The 23,017-nt window shown below is 56.0% G+C and overlaps 1 protein-coding gene across 2 annotated transcripts in view; it reads left to right on the forward strand.

Annotated features, from left to right (window-relative positions):
- COL22A1 (collagen type XXII alpha 1 chain) overlaps positions 1-23,017 on the forward strand; it is a 249,235-nt gene that overhangs the window by 52,728 nt on the left and 173,490 nt on the right. For both annotated transcript variants that reach the window (XM_047727479.1, XM_047727480.1), the window contains exons 4-7: positions 4,391-4,465; positions 11,818-11,929; positions 15,779-15,902; positions 20,132-20,407. In XM_047727479.1, the coding sequence (XP_047583435.1) occupies positions 4,391-4,465; positions 11,818-11,929; positions 15,779-15,902; positions 20,132-20,407 (587 nt within the window). The remainder of the gene's footprint in view (positions 1-4,390; positions 4,466-11,817; positions 11,930-15,778; positions 15,903-20,131; positions 20,408-23,017) is intronic.

Here is a 23,017-nt window from a genome sequence, read left to right on the forward strand (position 1 = left end):
TCTGTTTTTACAATCTGCGTAACAGGAAGAAAAGTCAACAGGGACAGTCCCCAGCCGGGGACTGGCACACAGCAGGTGCTCAGGAATCACCAGCACACTCTTACCAGATGAAGACGGCAGGGGGTGGCCGGGCTCTGTGTTTTCTAGACAGGAGTGTGGGTGTGTCGGCACAAAGCCGAAGGGCGTCCTGGGAAAGTACACTTTCCCCTTCCACCATTTGGCAAACTGAGGACAACTGAAGTGTTTTTCCACAGAAGCTGCAGTGAATTCCTGTTTTTCCCCCTTGGAGCTGCAGCTCCGATCCAGCAGTAGCTGGTCTCCCTTGAAAGCTTCTGGAGCAACAGAGCCGTCCTGCGGGCAGAGAGGGCTCTTTCCTTCCAGCAGTCACGGAGGTTCTGCCTGCCCGAAGACCGAGGGCGAACGGGTGTCAGTGAGTGACAATAATCACTCTGGGGGGGCAGGTCATCATGATCAGACATGTCCCGTGTGTATCCCCCTCCCCTTTCAAAAAGGAACATTGACCAACTCACCCGGAACTAAGCCCACATTTCCATTCCTGAGAACCTATCCCATCCCTAGTCCCAGAGCCGCCTCTCACGTCGATCCTGAATGATGACCGGGTCAACCCATCCTTACTGGGTTAGTGAAGACACCCCAGTCCGTCTGTGGCTCCTTGACCAGGAGAATCTCATGCTGGTCCTCTTGAGTTGTCCTTGGGCATCTGGAAAGAGACGCAGCTTTCCAGTCCCGGAGGCTGGCTTATCCGTTCTGCTCCCAGAAAGGGGATGCAGGCAAGTTTGGAATCTTCTTCTCAGCAGATTAAAAACAAAAGCTAACCCAACGAAAACAAGTTCAGTGGCTTAGGCAAGGAGAGAAGTGTGTTTTTCTTACCCTTTTCCCCCAGGCTCGGGCTGCTGGAGCTGGGAGTCCCTGGCTCCTCGCTTGTCTGTGGAAGTCCCACAGACCTTACATCCCTGCAGTCTGAGGAGGAGGAAGGGAGCGTGACCTTGGCAGCCCCATCTGCCTCCCTTCCCCATTCCATCAGGAAAAGCAAAGCCTTTTTGAGGAACCACCACTCAGCCAACCACAGCAAACTCTGTCACTCATTTTCTTGTCCAGAACTGGGCCACACGTGTGTCCCTGGCAGCGAGGGAGGCTAGAAAGGTGGGGGACAGAATAACCTCTACTCACCAAGACCAGACCTGCACAGCTCTACTCCTTGGGCTGGAAACTTTGCCATTTTGAGGACAGCATCACGATGGAGCCAGTGCCTGGAAAGCCATCCAGCGCTGACTTCTCAGCTCAGGGGTCACTGGTCATTTCTGGTCCCCATGAACTCGAGGCCTGTCTGTGCCTGGGGCTGGGAGACCGTGATGCTGTGGAGCAGAATGGGGAGACGCCCGGGGCTGCCGTCTCCCACTCCCTGGGGAGACAGACACCATCAGTGACCTCCAGGCGGTGCCATCTGTCCTGGGTCGTGGGGCGGGGTGCTGGGGCTCCGGCCTGAGAACGAGCTCTGGGGGAGGCAGTCTGTCTCAAAGGCTGAGAGGAGCTTACAAAGCAAAGGGGCGTAGTGAGGTCACGGCAGCTCCAACGCTTTCCTGTGTTTCCAGGTCAGAGTCAGCCTGCCAGTGCCCTGACGGTGGGGACGGTGACTTGTCTTTTTGTTTTTATTTTTTAAATTTTACTTATTTGTTTGTCAGAGAGAGACAGAGAAGGAGAGAGTGCACAAGCAGGGGAAGAGACAGGCAGATGGAGAAGCAGCGTTCCCACTGAGCAAGGGTCCCGTTGTGGGACTCGATCCCAGGACCCCGAGATCATGACCCGAAGAGAAGGCAGCCGCTGCACCGACTGAGCCACCAGGCGCCTGGTGACTTGTCTTTTATCCCATTTCAGTCTCCCTAGAACTAGCTTTGTGCCTGGAACATATCTGGAGCTCCGCTATTTTAGTTTAAATGAATGAGTTAATGTGGAAAGAAATAGATCATTATGCAAGATGTGGAAATATGTTGGCCAAACAGATACAGTTTTAGGCCAGGAGGGCCTTTGGAGGCTAACCCTACCTCCTTGCCGAGCAGGTGAACCCAGAGGGCCCCGACATCCCTCCCCTGCGAAGCCTGGCTGGAGGGGCTATTTTGGGAACTATTTGTCCTGACTGGACGCCATGTTGGCTATAAATTGCCCCTTGAGCCTCTTGGATGTTTAAGGTTTAGTGATGGCCCCACCAGCTGGTCGGGGGGCAGTTCAGGGAACGACTCCTTAAGGCAGTTTGGGCACCTTCTAACGTCTTTGAAAGGAAGCTCCCTCTTGCCTGCGTTCATGGTCTTTGGACTGTCCTCGCCCTTCTGGGTTTGGGAATCAGGTCACAACCTCAGGGTATTTCTGGAGACAAGGCTCGGTGGCCCTGCCTGCATCTGAGCTCTGGCTATTAGTCTCCAGAGATTTGCTCATCCTCAAGGATAGAACCTTCTGGGTCTATGCACTTGCTGTGACCTTGGTCCCCAGCCAGTGTCTCTGGCAGCCTTCTGGGGCTCGAGTGACGGATGGTCACCCCACAGCTGCCACTCTCCTGGGTGGGGCCGTCAAAATATTGTGGGGTGCCTGCGCCCTCTTGCGTATTTTGTCCTAGACAGACGGCTCGGTGCTGTTTCCAAAATAACCCCTTCCATGGGGCTCGCAGACCTCGCGGTGCGTTTTAGGATAAACACTTCCCCTCGCTGCTGGTTGGTAAAGGGGTCCCCGAACCGACCCCTCACAGAGACCTGTGTGCCCCACACATGAAAACAGGTCACTGCGCATGGGACAGAGGGTGGAACTATTTAATGTGGGGGAGGTTGAGATAGTGACGCGCGCAGGGAACGTCCACACGAAGGTAAGCAAGTTGCTTCAGGCGCTGAATCGGAGGGTCACCCGGCCGCGTTCCAGTCCCGTCGTGAGCTTGAGCTTGCTTAGCCCCCTGGCAGCCCCATGGCCCGTGTGTGCTCTGGACGGTCTCCCCGCCAGAGACGCTCGCCCCAAGACAGAGGTTAACAGACTTGGCCAAGACAGCGGGCTGGTCGGTCAGGGAGCCGGCACTTGGACAGAGGACTTTAAAATTCCAAGTTGGTGCTCTTTCTGGGATTTTTAGGACAACTGGAGGAATCTCTTCCCCTTCCAACTTTTTCTTAAGCGAGGAACCATGACGACATTGAGGCATTCTAACATCCTGTGATGCATATTGTTCTTGCTGTGTGACTGACATACTCTGTTGCTTTCGTATAATTGAGCAGTTTTGCTTCTGGAATTGTGCTTGAAGCTCCTTGGGGTGGGCATAAGAGACACCTCAGGGGTGGGCCCCCGGCACGTGTTTCCTGTTTCCCTGACACCTGCCAACGTGGAGTCCCGACAAGTACGTTCATGACTCTCCAAACGAGGTGCTTCTGCCTGTGCCACCTCGTGTTCTCTTGTCTGTCTGGCCATGTCTTCACTGTTTTGGTAAGAAGGAGTCAAGCGTCCCCTCTCCAGGAAAGCTTCCCTGACCTCCCCCAAGCTCTGCGAGGTGTCAGACGTGTCCCAAATCCCCCAGCAACCACCCCCGCTCAGTCACCTACTACACGGGGCTGACCTGTCAGTTTGGGCATCTGATTCCCTCTAAAGGGTGAGACTGTGCTCGTTGTGGGGAAGGACGCTGCCTTGTTGGTGTATCCCCTCAGAACAGAGCACGGTATTTGCAGAGTAGGTGCTCGACAAGTACCCGTGTAAATGAACCAGTCCATAGTGTGCACCACCTCCTGCGTGCTGGGAGCTGGGGGCCTTGGGTGCAGTGTGCTGGGAGCTGGGGGCCCTGGGTGCTGTGTGCTGGGAGCTGGGGGCCCTGGGTGCTGGGTGCTGTGTGCCGGGAGCTAGAGGCCCTGCATGCTGTGTGCCAGGAGCTGGGGGCCCTGGGTGCTGCATGCTGGGAGCTGGGGGCCCTGCATGCTCTGTGCCGGGAGCTGGGGGCCCTGGGTGGTATGTGCTGGGGCCTGGGGAGGCTCTCGGAGCTGCGTGCTGGGAACTGGGGGCTCTGGGTATTATACAAGGTCCTGGGGGCTCTGAGTGCTGCGTGCCAGGGACTGGAGGCCCTGGTTGCCATATGCTGGGAGCTGGGGGCTCTGGATGCTATGTGCCGGGGGCTAGGCATTCTGGGTGCTGTGTGCTGGGAGCTGGGGGCTCTGGGTGTTGCGTATTGGGAACTGGGGGACCTGGGTGCTGCGTGTTGGGGACTAGAGGTCCTGGGTGCCATGTGCTGGGAGCTGGGGGCTCTGGGTGCCATGTGCCGGGAGCTGGAGGCCCTGGGTGCTGTCACATCCCACGGAGGGACTGTGGGTCACATTTGCTCATCCATCTTGCTGTTTTCTCTTGCCTTCCTCAGACGTGCTGTGCCCCAGCGTCCATGTGGAAGGAGACCGCTTTAAGCACACCAACGGTGAAAGCAAGGAAATCACAGGTGAGAAAGCAAGGGCAGCCTCCAGCTTGCCCTGCTGTGCCGTTTGCCAGGTATGAGCCCTCCCTGGCTCAGGGCTGGCCTCGCTGATCTGCTCCCTGAGATCTCATGGGACGGCCGAGCCCTGTGGGCAGCAGCCCCACCCGCAGCCCCCGAACCGTGAACAGCAGCCGCATCTCCCTCTGGGAGTCTGTGGTGACCCTATGGGAGCCTCTAAATAACACGTCAGAACAAATGAGTTGGGGATGAGTAAAGGAGATGAGCGGAGTGAGCAGATGAGAGGAGAAATCAGTGCGTTCAGGGTGAGAATGTGAATCGGAGTTATAAACAGAGACCTGAGTGATGGGGGAGAGGGAGCAGAGACGCATCGCTACAGACCCAGTGGTGGAAATAAACCCCACAGAGCTGCTTCCCAGGCTGCTCCCACACGACGGGGTAGACAGGGTACGTGGCAGCGGCCGAGGGGGGCTTCCCACCCTCCTGGGAGCCACAAGTGTGGGAGTCGGGTTGGCTCCTCCCCGTGGTCCCCGTCCTGCCCTTGCAATTCTCAGGGGAGTTTCCTCTGCCTCCACAGGAGCCCTGCTCCTGCCCACTGCCCAGGGGGTTGGGGACCCCCTCCATGTGCAGCCCCAGGGGCAGGGGTCCGCATCCTCAACGTGGAGCCTGGGGAGGGGGTCAGGAGCAGGCACTTTGCAGACGCTGTCCGGGGGATGCCGTCCCAGTCAGCTGTCAGGTTAGGGCACCCCTGCCCACAGAACATGCCAGCATCTGCAGCTCTGTGCTTGAGGGATGTTTCTAGAATGGTAGAAGGCTGCCCTGCCTGCTCGCACAGCAGGTGAAATGTGTCCGCAGGACTGACTCAGCTCTCAGGCAGTTTCTTGGGCAAAGAAACACCCCGGTTCTTCTGCCCTTCGGGGGAACTATTCTGAGGTCCACGTTTGAGCCATTTCCTGGTGTTTCTCAGCGAGATCCAGCTGCAGTCACCTGCTGGGGGGCTGGCTGAGCGCCACAAGCTTCACAGCTGCCCTTCCTGCCTGTCCCCACCCTCAGTCCCCCAGCAAGCGCCTCCCAGCTCAGCACTTCCGGAGGGACCCAAGGGAAGGTGGAGTTAGTCGCCTCTTTCCTCCTGGCGGGGCGCCTGGTGTGTGGCTGGTGCTCGGCCAGGACCTCTCCCTCCCAGGGGTTCTCCGTCAGTGGGAGAGAAAAAGACGACCCTCATCCTCTTCCTTTCTTGATGCACTTACCTCGCAGGGCACATCTTCCAAGCTGAGTTGCCCTGCCCAGGGTGAGGCGAAGCTTCTGGGCAGTTTGATGTCAATGTTCCCACCGTCTCCCTCGGCAATCCCCGGCCAAGCACAGCTTCCACCAAAGTCACTCCTCAGAGCCCATTCCTACCTGCCACATGGTCCAGAGCTGACTCTGTGAGCAGCGAATCCCTCAGAGCAGAGTCCCCCCTCAATAATCCATTGTCTGGGGAGGGCGTGTCCACAGACGGCAACAGATGACGAGAGGGACGGCAACAGATGACGAGAGGGACGGCAACACCAGCAGTGTAGGAACCGACCCTGAGCACCTACGGTGTGCCAAGCGCGGGGCTCATGTGCTCTCATCAACCCGGATGAGGGGGAGACAGGCACCAGTTTGTATTTTATACTTGGGGAAACTGAGGCACAGGTACATTGTGCGATAACTTGCCTGAGTTTCTGGCACGGTCAGGACTCATGGGCAGACCACCAGAGGGAGGGAAGGAAGAATTCCAACGCAGCTGGGTAATCAGAACGGCTTTCATACTCAGAAAAATGGGGTCCCAGAAAGCCTCACTCCCAGGCCTTCCTCCCAGTGACTTTGGGTTTTAGAGCTTCTCCGGCCAGAAGCGCCCGGAAGGGAAGAGGGCAGGTGGTTTGGAGGCGTAGGTCTTAGCCTAGTGCTGCTGCTCCTGGCCTCTCGATGCCACTTGAAGCTTGGGTTCTCCGCCTGTGTAACTGTGCGTCCTGAGCCCTGTTTCTGCGCATCCCTCTCGTGCTCGTGACTCAGTGTCCCGGGACTTTCAGTGGCAGCAGGTGTTGTACAATCTCCCGGGGGGTTAGCGCTTTGGCGTTTAGGAACATGTGGGGCTCGGGGCTGCCCTGAAACGTGGCCGCAGACATTCTGGACTTCTCTCTCCTCCTACCTGGGCTCCGGCGTCCAGATACTCGCTGGGGCATGCCTGTTGCACCTCTCAAGTGGACTGTGGCCCGAGGGCCCCCTCCCCTTTCCCCGTCCCATCCTGCCTTAGCAAGGCCCAGCCTCCGGTGTCCTCCCTGTCCTGCCTCCCTGCTGCCAGAATGACCTTCAAAATAGAAACAGGATTGTGTCTCTCTCTTGCTCCGAAGCCTTTCTGTGGTTCTACTGCCTGCTGGAGAGCACTCAGACTTTGCTGTGTGGCCCACAGAACCCAGCCACGTGTGCCCCTGTGCATCCCACTTCCAGCCAGTGTTCCCCTGAACGTGGCTTCTGACATCCCAGAGTAGCCACGATTCTCAGAAGGAACTTAGCTGACCCGAGCCTAGTGACCTGTGCACATCCAGCTACCTTGGCTGCCCTTTCTTCCTCCTCTGTCTGCCCACCTTGTATTTGTTCTTCAACTCCGGGCCAGGGCTTGCCTCCTCCGGGAGGCCTCCCTGATAGTTCCTCAGCTGGACATGTCTGCTTTTCCCCAGACATTGAACTTGTGGGGGGCTGGGATTCTGTCTGTTTGTTGTTGGGATCCGAGAAGCCAACAGGGCGTCCTACCTTCTCTCCTTCCCTCTTTCTACACACAGTGCCACAAACATGAGCAGCCGAAAGCCCCTGGCTTCTTTGGGTTGAATTAGATCAAACTGCTCACCATCCAGCGAGGGGAGCAGTCCCCAGCTAAGCTGTGTGTGCCTTGGCCAGAGGCCCTAAGGACCGGGGAGAAGCATCGTGTCTGGAAGGCCCCGCACAGCTCTGTCCAGGCGCGAGGGCGGGGCAGAGCGCCCTGAGGGCACGGGCACGGGGCAGGTGCACCCACTGGACTCAGGGTCATGGTCAGCTGTGTCCCTGAAGCCGCCTGCTCCAGCCGGCTCCATGATTCTGGGGAGCTGCGGCCTCGGAGTTCCCGCATCGAACAATTGCTTCTTTACCCCGCGGTGCCTCGTGCGGAGCCCATTTACCTCGGGAACATGTTCCGTCGCCCTTCCCAGCCTTTCACGTACTGCGAGCAGTTCAGCTTTTCTCTCTGTGCCCTTTGCTGCCACCTACTTAATTGCTCGTTGTTCAAAGTTTCGTCTGGTTTTTGAGTCTTTGTTTTTCGTCATTGTTTCATTCCTTGAAACCCATAAAAGTGGAACCAGGAAGTAGAGCCTGTGTTTGCTCTTTTAAAACTTAAGGAAGGGGCTCTCCCACGTACAACTGCGCCAGGGACACTGAGCTCAGGGTGGCAATGTCTGGTGACAGGGGACAGAGCCGGGAAGTAGAGGAGTGGCCCCTTTTGCTGTTTTCACGGCTTTCTTATCACGGGGAAGGCATCGGGCACGTGGCCACCAGATTGTGAACTAACATGCTTTCTGCGTGAGAGCTGCTGCTCTGTGGGAACTTCCGTGCGAGGCCATCCATGGAGAGGCCTGTCCCGTGCGGTCGCTGCGCCCCCCCACCCCTCGTTACAAAGGAGCCAGGAGCCGTGAGGAGCGTGCTCAGTGCACCTGTGTTGTGGACCCCCAGTCTAAGGACCCATGTGGGGCAAAGGGTTCTGACGGAGATGGTCCTCCCTCCCTTAACTTACCTGGGGCAGCTTCTCTTGCATAACAACCTGCCCCCCTCCAACCTCCCCTCTCCCTGAGAGGAACTGTCCCAGGCAGGCAGGATGGTCAGAGGGTGTCACAAATGGGAGAGCCCACAGGGAGCCCCAGTGCCCGGCTGCTGGAGATGCCGGCACAGACCCCCGCTCCCTGCAGCCCTGCGTGCTCGGATGGGCCCAGTCCTCAAGGAGGCAGCCTGCAAGTTGGGCCCTTAGCCCCGCCTTTGGTGGAGGAGACACAAGGACGCCAGCTATGTACGGGGCCAGTCCTAGGCCAGCTTTAGGATCCCGGACAGACTGTCTCCAAACCCTGCTCTGTCTGGTACAGAATCTGAGCCCAAACAGGCTGGACACCCTTTACCATCTGGTGTCCGTTCCATGGAACCTCCAGGGCCTTCTCAGCCCCCACCCCCACTCTCACTGCCGGGAGCTTCCCAGCACTGCCAGGCCATGTCCAGGGACAGGGCCCTAGCGTGGGTGGCTGCCCTGTCAGCCCTGTCCCATGAGGCCCGGCCGATTCTTCCAGCTGCCCCGAGCTGGGCCTGCTGGGCTCTCTGAGCTGCAGGGGCACCTGACGCTTTCTGTCCCCAGCAATGCTTAGACCACAGACCCAGCCCCTGCTCAAGGGAGCTGTGGCCGGACCAACAGAAGTGCAGAGGGGACGCTGAAAAGAGAGTGCTTCTCTCCTTGTTCTACAGCAGGTGTCTCCGCGTATCTGGTGCCACTGACCTGCCACAGTGGGGGGGGTGGGGGGCTCCCCAGGACCCCTCCCTGCGTGGGGAGGTGGCTGCTTCTCGCCGCATACCTTGTCCTCTATTACCAGGTGACAGTAGTGGGGCTCTTGGGGGAGTGGCAGGGCTATGGCCAAGGTATGGGCCCCCCGTGGTGGGTTTTCATAGAGGCTGCGGGTCCCCAACAAGGGGAGGCAGTAGGGACGGTGCAGCTGCCCGGGGCCTGCGTCCCCGCACATGCTCTCTCGGCTTACCTCACTGACCTGTCCCAACAGCACTGCGGGGGAATGATTCCCTCCACCTTTCCAGTTAAGGAAACAGACTCAAGAAATCAGGCAGCTGCTTCAAAGTCACTCTGGGTCTTCATCCCTTTGGCCAGTGTGGACTGAGTGGCTCATAAGCAACCAGAATCATCTCTTACAGTTCTGGGGGCTGGGAAGTCCATGTCCTCAGATGGTGAGAGGGCAAGGGAGGTCTTGAGGTCCCTTTTGTAAGAGCAGTGGTACCATCCATGGGGGCCCTAGTCTCATGACTTAAGTGGGACTTGGCTAGGAGCATTTGGCCTTCTAGGTGCTAGGCACTCTGTCTCTTACACAGTCTTTCTAGAGTAAAGTCATGGGTCAGCCTGGAGTTGGCTAGAAGTCCGAGCTGGGCCTGCCGGGCTCAGTTGTGTGAGTCTGTGCAATGGGCCAGGTCCAGTTCTGTGGACAGTGAATGGGTTGGTGTGCTCCACTCCCTGAGCATGTCAGCCAAGGGACGTGGCCCTGTTCAGCCTGTCCCCAGCTGAGGCCTGCTGGGCCCTCCATGGCCCATGGAGCATAGTTGAGGTCAGGTGGGAGAGTGGGGTGCCTGCCCCTTGGGGAAGCCCCCATCTCTGGAACGGCTGGATCGTTGGCCCCACTACATGTGAAAAAGCACGGGTTGAAGGTGGCTGTTTTCCTCCACGTGGGAGCTTCCAGATTCATGTTTTCTACTTAAGGACTAAATATCATTCAACATTATATCATGAATTTCATTAATGAGCCAGGGTGTGAACTGCTATTTAAAATGACATAAGGATAAGTCTTAGTCATTTTCCAGAATGACATGATCTCAGCATGGTGAGCGGCTGGGAGCTCCAAAAAGTCACCCAGGGCGGCAGCCTGGCAGACCCCCGCCATGAGTGCGACCCTCCTGGACCGTCGCAGGCTCTGCTCTAGGCTGGGCGTGGCTTCTGTTCCTGTGCAGTCCCAGGCCTGCCTCACTGTGCCTCGCTGCCTACAGTTGTCACCTTATCTTGTGGCTGTATGTTTGCCTACTTTTGGTCCCCCGTGAGATCACCAGTTCCCCAGAACCAGGATTTTGTCTCTCCTCCTGCTGTAAGTGCTGTGCTCCCACATGCTTGGCTCAAAACAGGCTCTCAAAACCATGCATTGAATGAATAAAGGGCATCTGGACAGAGCTTAGTGGTAGAAGAGGCTATAATCATTCTAATGGAAAAATAACCAAAATGAAAACTATTCTGTGGGTTCCTGTATTTCAGAAGTTACAGGAAGAGCTCTGTATCCTATCACTGGAGCTTTACCACAATCCTACAGAGATATACTCAAACAGCCCCCTTTTCACAGATGAAGAGACTGGTGCTCAGAGACGTTAGGCAACCTGCCTAAGGTCACACAGCAAGGACCCTGTAGTCAGGACCACAGCCTAGACCTGTCCAGTCCTACCACTGAAACTCTCAGTCTGCGCTAACCTTTTTCTGTCCTGCTGTTTCTTATACTGGGCTCGGAGCAGCAGAGAGGTGCTCAAAAATGTGCTGAATGAACAAATGATCTTTTAAAGCAAAGTTTAGGGGGACGTCTTCATCATGGTAACATGAGCCCTGCAGGCTAAGCTCCTGTCTGGATGGCAGTGCCTTCGAAGGTTAGAGATCCCAAGAATCTTCCCGAAGTCTCATGGGTTAGGCATCGTGTCAACCCTGGAGATGCAGAACGGAGTGAGCCCCTGTGCTTGTCCTTGGGTGCCGTCCCTCTAACCTGCATGAGCTCTCTCATTGCCCGAAGGACACGGTTTGGGCCAGTACGTCAAACTCTCAGCCTCGGGTTGAGTGCTGTGCTTAGGTTCCTCTGAAAACGGAGGGTCTTGGCCTGCGGGACTCAAGTCCAGATGGTTTTGCTGGGCTGTAGGTCAGGACGTGCTGGCTGGGGTGGTGGGCGGGAGTGACAAGGGACCGGCCGGATCATGGCCCTCCCCTTATGATCAAGGGGTCAGTGCTCAGGCTCCTGTGGGTTACGGAGCCGGCCCAGTGTCACACATGCACGAACCTGAGCTGATCCACCCCCTTTGCCCCACCAGTGCCCCGAGCACAAAGGTCATGACTTACCCATCACAGACATTACCAGTACCCACGAGGTCCTCTCCTAGAGCCCAAACAAACCAGAGCTGAGGACCTGCCAATGATGCAACATCGGGTTTTCTCTTTCTTTGAAAAAATGAAACTTATAAACCCGCCAAGCTGGAGTCCAAGCAAAGTACACGTGGATTGCAGGACTGTGGCAGAGCCAACCAAGTGTTCCCGTGGGGGCTCCCTGCCCCGGCCACGTGGCCAGGACAGCCTTCCCTTTCTTTGGAAACCCAGGTCTGCATTCCCCCTGCACTTTGCCTGGACATGGAAATGGAAATGGAGGCTGTGCATGTGCTTACTTTGTTGTTAATGTTTCCTGCCCAGATCGCCTCCCAACAGTTCCTCCGCTTACCTCCACGTGCATTCTTCCTGCCTCTGCAGAGGTGTGCTCCCCATGTCCCCCCACGCTCCTCCTGCCACTGACCCCAGCTCTTCTGTTTGACAGGTTTCGACCTGATGGATTTGTTCAGTGTGAAGGAGATCCTGGGGAGGAGAGAGAACGGGATGCAGAGCTCCTATGTCCGGATGGGATCCTTCCCTGTGGTGCAGAGGACAGAGTGAGTGCCCCCTCCTCCACCCAGACCTGCCATGGACGCCTGGCAAAGGGCGGGAGGGAGGCCAGACAGCCACGGTTGCACACGGAGCCCTGAGTGGGGCCCTAACCTGCTCAGTGCCAGGTGAAGTCACCCTGAGACGAAGCAGTTCCCAGCAGCCCTGGGAACCTACCCCTTGTCTCAGCAGATCTGCCACCTTGTCTGTATTGGTTCTCTGGCCCTTGGGCACTCCCCTCTCTGTAGGGATCTGGCACTAATCATTCATGAATGCCTGTGGCTTTCTGTCCCTTCATTAAACAGCTCACAGTTACAGTTGTAAATACACAGCGCCTACTCTGGCCGAACCCCTGTATTACACACAGACATAGCTCCCCGAGACTCCCTGAGTTGATTTGGCCAATGGGACCCCTGCGTAGGTGTTGATTGGGTGCCTGGCCTTGCACAACTTACTGGATGTCTCTGTGCCTCAGTCGTGCCTTATTTTCCACCAAAGATGAATGTTTCTGCCTTGCACTGTTGTTGAGAGGATTAAAATAGAGATTGGTCCAGGGTCTGACACCTGCTGGGTCTCCAGTCAAGGCTGGTGATGGTACCCAAATCAGTGTTCCATTCTGCTTACCCCGGGAACAGAAGTGCTGGCTCCTTCTCCACCTTAAAGTTCCTGAATCGTTTCCAAGTGCTCTTGTACTAACGGGCTGGTGAGGCCCTCTGTATGATCTGGCCCTGTCCTACCTTTTCGGCTTCAAGTTCATCCCCTGGCTCCTTGTTTGGCTCTTCTGTCTCTGTTCCAGGAGCTTCTGGGCACATGCTTCCTACCACAGGGCTTTGTTCTGCTGTTCCCTCTACCCAAGACACCAGCTTGTCCTTCAAAGAACAGCTCAACCATTATGCTTTCAAGGATGCCTCTCCTGACCTCCAAAACAACTGGGCCTCCCCCCATCTTCTCTCCTTATAACCTATATTCCTGCATAAGACAAAGTGGTTTTAGTTGAAGTTCCTTAGTTAATTGTGTAGTCCTCTAGGCTGTCTTCTCTGCTCAGCGAGCAGCTCTAGGAGGGCCTCAGTCTGGTCTCTGCGTCAAAATGAGCTCTGCCCAGAGGAGGGGTTATTCAGTGTCTGTGGAATGGATGGATGAATGCATCAGTCAGCTCCTAGTCCGTGAAGATGCTCCGTCAGGTACGAGCCGGCAAAGATCGGCTGGGAGCACCAGGGCATGGGTTGTGCATTTTCTAACTCAGCAAGCATTCTCTGAGAACTAGCCACACCCCAGGCCTGTGTTGGACCCTGACATCCTCCCCGGCTCTCAGCACCTACATCCCTTGAGAGTGACTACAAGGAAGAGGAGTTTCGAGAAGTCACCTTCGCTCAGAGCCTGGCTTTCTCTCCTGCAGAGACCAGAATCCCCGTCCACCAACCCTTACGTGAGGCAAATTTGCAGACATCTTTCCAGTGTGGCTTTCTACTCTACAGATGCTGGGAGGGTGTTGTTCTCCATCACCGGGCCCCATGCTCGTTTCGGGGGTACACAAGGGAGAGCAGAGTCTAGCTTCCAATTCCCACTTTGTGCCCTTTTTTTCTTTGGCTAAATGCATCCTACTCCCCATCCATATAGCACAGACACGACAACAGGGAGCTCCATCTTGAAGAGAAAAGGCAGTCGAGCAAGATGGAGAGAAGGAAGGAAGCACGGCTGGCACAAATGTGGTGGGAAGGTCCGACGGAGACCCAGGGTGGGCACAGACGGCTGCGGAGGCTGCTCCGAGCAGGGCTTCTGGAGCCGTGGACCTGGGCTCGGGGCACTCGGAGTCCTTCTGAGAAGGGATTTCTATATGGTTCCAATAGGTTTAATGGCAAAAACTGGGAACAAATCAGTCCCAGGGGTTTTCAAGAAAGAATGGTCTCCTCGTCGTTTCTCATGCTTTAAATGCAGGTGCAGACGTGCAGGACATGTGGAGTTTTAATGCACAGGTTAGCTTGGTTCCCAACAGGAAGGGGGTCACTTTCAGCATTGACTTTTTTTCTCGCGTGTGTGACGTCTGTCTACTGGGCATTTTACATGCCTGGCCTAATTTATTTCCCACTACAGTGAAGCGGGTGAGCAAGGTGTTCCTCTCATCATTTATCCGGTGTGACATATGAGACTCGGAATGAGACTATAATGTGTCCACCCTCACACGCCCTCCGTAGGAGGCAGAGGTTGGCCCAAACCCAGGTCCTCTGGCCTCACACCCTTCGTGTTTCCCACTGTGATCTTGTTACCTGCTGCTTTATTTCTGGAAAGGATTTGATCAAGCCACTTTGGTTTTCTTTAGATGTTCTTTGATAATGGTGATTGCCCCCCCCACCCCATTGATAATACCTTTTTCTTAAGCTATGTATGTGTATGCTTGTGCTTATACATATGCCCTCAGGAAAAGTCTTACTCTCTGTCCCTTTATTGAAATATATAGAGAGAACTAGAGATGCAGGTTTGTGGATCGATGCTGCAGAGACCTAACTATGTATACGAATCCAGCTGGGTTTATCTGGTGTATACATGTCGAACATGCACATGTATAGATGTTATTTCGGAGGTGTATGAAAAAAAGTGCTTTGAACAAAAACAGTCCCTGGTTTGACTCACTGATGAAGAAGAAAAAGGAAAGGAAATGCCACATCTACCATGGCTGCAAAGTGTGTGTCTGTGCGGACAGGCGGGGAAGGCTGCGTCTGTCCCGTGGGGACAGTGACTGAGGGCGTCCCTCAGTCCTGCAGGCGGGGAAGCGCTGAGGGATGGACACTGCTCCTGGCACCTGCATGTGAGCTGGGTGATATCCCAGCTTTGAGAAGGACTTGGAACAACGCGGTCCGCTCCCAGCTTGGACCTGTGCACCGAGAATCACAAAAGGAGGGCCAGTCTTAGCTCAAAGGTTCGACAGCCAAACCAAGGGTCCCAGAGGGTGTGCGGGTCTGGAACCAGGAACCCAGACGCCTCCTCACTTCCCTTCCCGGCTTTCTGGCCAGAAAGCTTCCACCCCCTCCAATGCAGAGGTCTGTACCTTGTCTTCCTCAGGCAGGTCCCTGCTCCCAGAGCAGGATGTGGCCTCACCATGGCCAGGTGCCTTGGGGTGAGGGTGCGGCCAGCCGGTGGTAAACAACTCTGGGGACAGGGCCTCTTCTCTGTGCGGGTCTCTGTCCAGACCCTTAGCAGCCAGCCTGTGTCCTGTTAACCCGCAGAGCCTGGCTGCCCTTGGCTACACCATGAGAATCAGAACACCTTCTTCGTGACTCCTGGGAGGAACAGTGTTCATTCTGAGCATGGAGGGGAAGGGCAGGCACAGGACGGTCTGGACAGAGCTGCAGGGGGCTGAACTCCCCCGCAGGAGGGGCTGGCCCCCCACACTGGGCAGGAGTGCAAGGCTCTGCTCTGTGAAGACAGGAGGGTGTCCCAGAGGGCAGGGCAGGGCAGGGGATCAAGCAGGATGAGACGGAGCCGTTGGGCCCCCCCGAGAAGGAGCCGGCAGGGAGAGGTGAAGACAGGTGCACTCAGCTGCATTTGGCCTGGGAAGGGGGCGAAGGGTGGCGACTTAGCGTCTGCCATCGATTTTGTCAGACGGACATATGTGCCCCAGGGGAGTGGACTTGAAGCCCGAGGCAGGGGGACAATGACACGGCCGCAGGGGGGTCTGCAGATGGTCCTGTTGAGGCCCTGATCGAAGGAGGAGGCAGTAAAGGCAGGAGAGAAGGTGGATTTGAGAGACGCTCAGGACATAAAACTGGCAGGACTTAGTGACCCACGGGGCACCTGGGCTTTCCTTGTAGTCCCCGCTCTCCTCGCTCAGCCTGCTGTCCTCCGTCTCTGTCCCCCTCCAGGGATGTGTTCCCGCAGGGTTTGCCTGATGAGTATGCCTTCGTCGCCACCTTCCGCTTCCGGAAAACGTCTCGGAAAGAAGACTGGTATATCTGGCAGGTCATCGACCAGTACGGGATCCCGCAGGTAGGTAGGGGCAGCGCTGGGTCTTGGGGGCCAGAAGCTTCCTGTGTCCTTCTTGTGAGGCCGGCGGCACCTGCCCTGTTTTCTCCAGGGCCCTCTGTCCGGGCCCAGGAGATCAGCCGTCGGGGGTGAAGCCTCAGGGATGCTGTGGGCTATGTGGCTTCTTCCCCTGAGGACAGTCTGGTGCCTGGTGCTCTGCTGGGTCGGGGACCAACTTCCTTCCACCCCAGGGACGCTCGGCCTTTCCAGGAGGGGCGGCCAGGTCCATTGTCCAGTGGCCTCTACTCTGGTGGCATCTCGAGGGGCACAAATCCATGACGTAGCAGAAGAAACTCGCTCAGGGTTGGCCAGACCTGTGCTCCATTGTGTGCCTGCCCCTTTCTGGTGTGGCCCCAAGACCTGTGGGCTTAGCCTCCCGAGTCCTGACGTTCCCGGCTGTCCATGGAAACAGAAGGGCTGCCGTGGATGGCCAGGGACGGTGGGGTGAACCGTTTCTTGAGTGCATCTGGAAAATGCCTCAGACGTGACATGGTTGTGTTACACGTGATGTCCTTTGTTCATAGTCTGGGAAGCTCTGACCTGTCTGCGGCCCCTCGGGCATGTCCCCACAAGGGGAGAGCAACCCCTCAGCAGCCCGCAGCCCAGGGGGGAAAGCGGGTCTCGGATCAGAGCCAGCAGCCCCACGTGTTGGTCTGAGTTGCAGGCGACCCTGATTTCTGCGTCCTGCCAAATCCCCATCCCCGGTTCTCAGGGTTTGGGACTCCTCCTGTCTTTGTCATCACCCGTCTTGCCTTTGGAAGATGTGGCTCACCTTCAGCTGAGGGATACGGACTCCGTTCGCTGGAGGCTGAAATGAGAATGTGCTCGAGCGATCGGGCCACGGCGACCACACGAGTGGGCTGTGGCCAGGGGACGGCGCCCTCCGTATAGTGAGCCGTGCACCCCTGTGAGAGCTGGACTTGGGGGCTGCGCTGGCACGTCCCCACGGCCCCGCTCTGCTCCGTCGGGGCGAGGAGTGGTCCTGAGGACCTCACACATCAGAGCCCATCAGTCCCCTTCCCAGCCTGCTGGCTTCTTACGAGGCGGGGGGTTGGCGGGGGCTGAGTACATGATGTGAGGCTTCTGCCTGCACGCTCACGAGTGAGAAGGAAAAGAGGGATTTGAACACGGGGGTCCGGCTCTGAGTCTGCGTATTAACCACCGTGCTCACCTGCCTCCCATCCCCCACTGTTAGTCCCGTTGAATGATTTTTCCATAGCGCCCCTGCTCCGACTGAGACACAGTCTGGCTACCGAGTGCCCTGATTTCCTGAGTGTGGGTGGCTGGATGGGACGGACGAGGTTCCTCTCCAAGGGCCGTTTTCCTGGAGGGAACGCAAGTCATCCACCTCCATCTGCAGGCATGCGGGTCTGCCTTCTCTAGTTTCTCGGGGGCTGGGCGATGGGACTGGGCGCCTGCCATGCATTCTTGTGGGTGAGCCCTCACCCCCTCGTCTGGGTTCTCTCCCCTCATGGCATTTGCAGAGCTGTATGATTTGCCGTCTGCCATGTCTGCATCTTCCCCACCTCCTGGGAACGGGTCGTGGGCCGGGACGCGACAGAACCAGGCAGAGACGGCCCACCCGGGGTGGGGGTGGCGTGAGGCTCATGTTCAAAGAGGCTCCTGGACATTGGTGGAACGCTCTTCCTTGGCCTTTGATGGTGGCCACTTCTGTGCCCCGGGGGAGACACAGGCTAGACACAGGGAAAAATGGAGAAAGGCCTGCCGGAAGGGACGTGGGCTCTCAGCAGCCCCCTGCGGTCCGTCAGACCTACTGACCTTGATCTTCACAATCATGATATTTAGTATTTACAGCCACACTCGAAAGCTGGCCTTCTCCCCAGTAGCATGAAGGGTCAGGAAGGAGGCAGGGTCGACTGGAACAGAGGGTGTGGGGGCTGCTCCTCAGGGAGGGGGCTCGAGAGGTGGTGGGGGCTGGTGGGCGGCCTTCTGCTGGAGACCAGGCTCTGGGAGACGGGCTGGCCCAGAAACAGGAGGACGAGTTCAGAGACTATCGTAGCAGTCGAATCAAGAGATGGTGCTGACCCAGACCGGCAGTAACAGCAACCTGGGCAGAAATGATGAGATCCTGGACGTCTCTGAAACTAGAAGCAGCAGGACTTGCTGATGGAGCGGAGCCGGGAAGCACCTTCCTGAGGTCCCCAGCCTACTCCGGCACACACAGGACGGGGGCCTGCCGGGCGCTGTCCCCGGCTCTGCGTCCTGCTGGAAGAAGTGCACGTCTGAACGGAAAGCCGTGTCCTCATGGAGCTCCCTCAGTGGTTCAGGGACACAGGGTCAAACAGGGGAAAGTGTTTTTTAGAAACAGAAGACCGTGTTTAATAACAGAAGCATGAGGGTGCGTTAGAAGCGTACTAGGTTATTGGCCAGGGTTCACGGCTTTCTGTACTTACCCACACCAGGCATACCCCAGCAGGCAGTGCACGTGAAAACAAATCCTAAAGCCACCCCAGCCCCGGTTGTACTGAGGTCACGGGGGGCCAGAAAGAGAAATCAGAACGCCTGGTCTGTGTCGTAAACCCTGTGGCCGATTCCTGGCGGTGCATGGAGCACCTTCCTTGACCCGAGGGCTCTCATCCATTCACTCATTCATTCACTCAGTGCCTTTTTGGGGGTCGGCACCATGAGCTGGGTGAGGTCCTCGCCCCGGAAGAGAGGGAACGAGCGGGATGATGTCCCCGCTTACGAGGATGGGGCAGGGCAGGCAAACCAGGTGAAGGGAAGAAATGATCCAGGACCGGGCGCTAGGAGAAAAGTAAATGAAACGAGTGTGGGGACGTGAGAGCAAGTGAGCAGGCTGGGGTCCAGGCGTGTGTGCCAGAGAAGCCTTGCCCCGCGGGGATGACTTTGAATTTATTTGCTTAGTTTGTTATAGCAAATGCTTGGAGCAGCACCAGCATCTAATAAAGACGGCGCCAGTGTTTTACATACATGCTAACTGACTTAATCCCCGTGATGATTCTGTGCTGCAGGTGCTGCCATTAGTGCCCTTTTATAAAAAACGGAGGCGTCCAGAGAGGTGAAACAGCTTGTCCAAGGGCACGCAGCTCTAAAGTGGCTGCCAATTTGGGTGTAGACAGGCGGCAGACAGCCCCCGTTTTTGAAGAATGTTTTAAGAACGTGGCTAGGATTAAGGTTGCTGATGCGGTTAAGAGTCAGGGGTAAAGAACCCAGCAAAGGATAGCGAGGTATCTTGGGATAAGCGACGGCAGGAAGCTATTACCACCAGAGGCCTGGGTGGCCGGGACGGGGGTGGTTGGTGGTTACTGGAGACCATGAGTCTGGAGCCATGGAGGACAGAGAGTCCCCAAAGGGCCAGGGTGTGTGGAGGGACACAACCACCGGGAACCACAGGGAAGCAGGGAGGGGCAGGGAGAATCAGCCCCCAGACCCTGTCTTCCTGACTATGGTCTCCATCCGTGGACTTCCCAGGGGCCACGCGGATGAGACACCGAAGGGCACAGGAGGCCAGGCAGAGCCCTTGAAGTTCAGACTCTGGGGGCGGGGAGCTGGGCAGGGCACAGAAGGTATTTGGTGAGTACTGAGTAAGGGAGGGAGAAACGAGCATGTGGATGGGAAAGTGTCCAAACATTCTTTCATTCAAAGAAAAACAAAAGGATAACTTTCTTCCACAGTGGCCCAGGCATTTTGCAAAAGGCAGGGGGTCCTCCAGGGAACAAGACCCGTGAGTCCCTGCCACCAAGAAGCCTCAAGGTCATCTTTGTGGTGGGAGAGAGTGTGGGCTGCGACGGGGTCTCAGCCTGGTCCCTGGCGTCTGGCCAGACGTGGCCCGTTTTGGCAGCCTGGAGTCTTCAATGACCCAGAGACCAGTTGGGATTTCTCACTGGGCTTGAGACTCAAGCCTTTCTGTACCGTTGGTGGGGCAGACTCGCAGAAGTGCCCCTACTGCATTGTCCCCCAGACATGGGCTGTGTGTGACCCTGCATGTGTCTGAGCCCAATCATCCCATCTGGTTCAGGTGCTTGGAACAGCCTGCGGGGTCGGGGTTGTTAGCACCAAGGCTGAGGAGGGAACTAAGGCTTTATCCAAGGCTGACGAGTGGCAAGGGTCATGGCTGGGATGTGACTCGTGATTCCACACCCCCCCCGCCCCCGCACTCTCCTGACTTGGTCTCATGCAGCTCAGGGAGTCTGTGGTGCTCTGCTCCCCAGGTCTCCATCCGGCTGGACGGCGAGAACAAGGCAGTCGAGTATGACGCCGTGGGTGCTGTGACAGATGCCGTCAGGGTGGTCTTCCGAGGCCCCCGGGTCAGTGACCTCTTTGACCGGGGCTGGCATGAGATTGCTCTGAGCGTCCAGGCCCAGAACGCCTCCCTGTACGTCGACTGTGTGCGGGTGCAGACGCTGCCCATCGAGGAGAGGGAGAACATCGACATCCAGGGGAAGACGGTGATCGGCAAGCGCCTGTATGACAGCGTGCCCATCGATGTGAGTACCAGGTCCTGCGGTCACTGGGAGGAAGCCTCGGGAGTCAAGTGTCCGCAACTCCCCGTCATGAGTCTGTACCACTTATCAAGGCCTCACCTTGAACTGCCTTAGGAAGGGGAACCCTGATTCAGAAAACATATTGGAAGCCAGAGTCCCCCTCCCTCATCCATGCAATCGGCCATCTATCGCATACATTGAGCACCTGCTGTATGCCAGGGACTGCGCTCAGCAATGGGGACATAGATTTCCATACGTATTTGCAGGTAGAGAGGTATTTGAATTCTGTACATTTAAATAGAGACGTTTTTTCTTTTTTCTCTGATTGTAGAAAATTTGGCAAATATAGAAGTTATAAGCAAAATACATTTTAAGAATTATCCTGAGTGCACCGCCTAGACATAACAGCCCATGATAATGAGTCAGTGTTGCCCCGGTGGTCCTTCTGTTGTCACACCATCCACACTCCTTCCTGCTCTCCCGTCCTCCTTTTTCCTTCTTGTGTCCACGTGACACCCACGCACAGGAGGCCGCCTTACCTGCCGTGACCGGAGGGTCCCGCTTCTCCAGAAATAACCGGAGCGTGATTTGCGATAGCTCTTCCCAAAACCATTTCTTATCGTTTCTTATGCGCATGCAAGTCCGTTATCGAATACAGTGTGGCTGAATGCGTGCTCAGTTTCGCAGAGTTTCTGTACATGATATGCGATATTCTAAATCTTGCTTTTTGATTTTTTTGCCCAAGATTCTGTGTCAAAGCTTGTTATACCTTCTTCTAGCTGCTTCATCATATTATTACGCATTGTGTTTCTTGGTCCTCCAGTGAGTGGGCACGTAGACTGTTTCTGATGTTTCCCGTCATTGTCAGCAAGCCTGGGGTCTTGAACATGCTGGCATGGCTCCAAGGTGGTTTTCCCCACGAGGAGCGTGGACCACACCTGCCTGCTGGGCTTGAGGTGCGGACCAGCTGAGACAGTTTCCCTGGGCCCCGCGGCCTCGTGTTCAATGATTACATCGTGGCGTAAACAATTGTTGACTTTCCCACATACTTCAGATTTCTCAGCAAACTGACGGAATGTTTCTATGCCTGCTGGCAATGTACGAAAGCTCTGTTTTCTTAAACCCTCCCCAATGTATTGATATATTTTCTTTTTAAATATTCCTTTCTTTTTGGTTTTGTTTTACCAATCAGACGGCAAATGGCCGATGGTATTTTATTGCCGTTTCACCTGCATCTCCCTGCTTCTACTGCGAACAGTAGTCCTGTGTGTTTGTTGATCGACTGTTTGACTGCCCCTTCGGTGACTGCCAGCCCACAGCATTTGTCTGTGTTTAGGGTGATTTTGTGTATTTTTCCCCTAATGATCTCAATATTTTATACATATATGTATATATACACACATATACATATTCATACATATATACATATATATACACATATATACATATATTCTGAATGCTAATTGCCAATTTAGTGTCTGTTATAAATATTGTTTCCTGACCTGTCAAGCACAAACCATAAGCTTAAAAAAAGGAGTAAGTGTGAATACCTGAAAATTCAAGAAATGGTGATACGGCAAAAAAAAAAAAAAACCAAAAAACCAAAACCAAAAACACCATGAACTAAGTTCTGGAGTCTTCTGTAACTTGTGCTGTTAGCTGAAGGATAGTCTGTAAACATTGCCAGTACCTGCAGATGCCTCACAAGGAAGGCCAGGAAGGGGTGACTGAGGGGGTAGGCAAGGGCGATGGGGCCAAGGAGGAAGGCAACACCCACGAGCTGTGCCAATGTGCACCCCCATCCAGCCCACGCGAGTGGCCCCGTGGTGGTCACGGTCATGGTCACGGTCACACACGGATGTGTCCTCTGGTTTTGCCTGCTTGCTTGCGTAACCTCTGCAATGGAAACCAGGCTGTGCTTCCGTGTGTCGCTGCTGAGAAGGTGATGACAGACATGGGACCACATCAAACAAAGGAAATCGTTAAATCAAGTAAAGTCATAAAAATCACTACTCAGATTGCCGCTAATTCTCACGAATTGAGCATCACCCTGTGCCCGGGAATGTCTTCGGTGCCCCCAGGCCATTTCCGATCCAGTGTGTCCCGCGATCTCAGGAAGCAGACGCGATGGACACCCTCAGTTCACAGACAGACAGCAGGACACTCCCTGAGAAATTCAGTGGTTCTTCTAGGGTTGGAACCGAACATGGCAGGGTTGGGATTTCTGCTCAAACAGCCCATCCTCAACGCCCATGTGCAGACCAGGCCTTAGAGACTAGGGGCAGACCAGGACTAAGAGAACAGTCAGGGGCTACTGAAGACGGAACTGAGCCAGGTTGGTGACACAGAGGACGGTGATGACAGTTCCCGTTAGCATGTGCATTCGCGTCACCAGCACAGCCTCTCTGCATCCCCTGAGAGCCAGGAAGGGGCTTTCCTCCCCGCTTAGCTGGGGAGACTCCAGCTCAGAGACGATAACTGGTCTGCTTCAGCCCCATCTCCTTGCCTGCCTGGAGCCGGTGAGGGGGGTGGGCAGGGGCCAGGGGCCAGGCCTTTCTGTGCACAGGGGTGGCCTGTGGGAACAGTTGGGACAGGGCAGGGGGGCTCGGGGCT

This window comes from Lutra lutra, chromosome 4 (assembly GCF_902655055.1).
Source record: "Lutra lutra chromosome 4, mLutLut1.2, whole genome shotgun sequence".
Classification (NCBI taxonomy): Eukaryota; Metazoa; Chordata; class Mammalia; order Carnivora; family Mustelidae; genus Lutra; species Lutra lutra.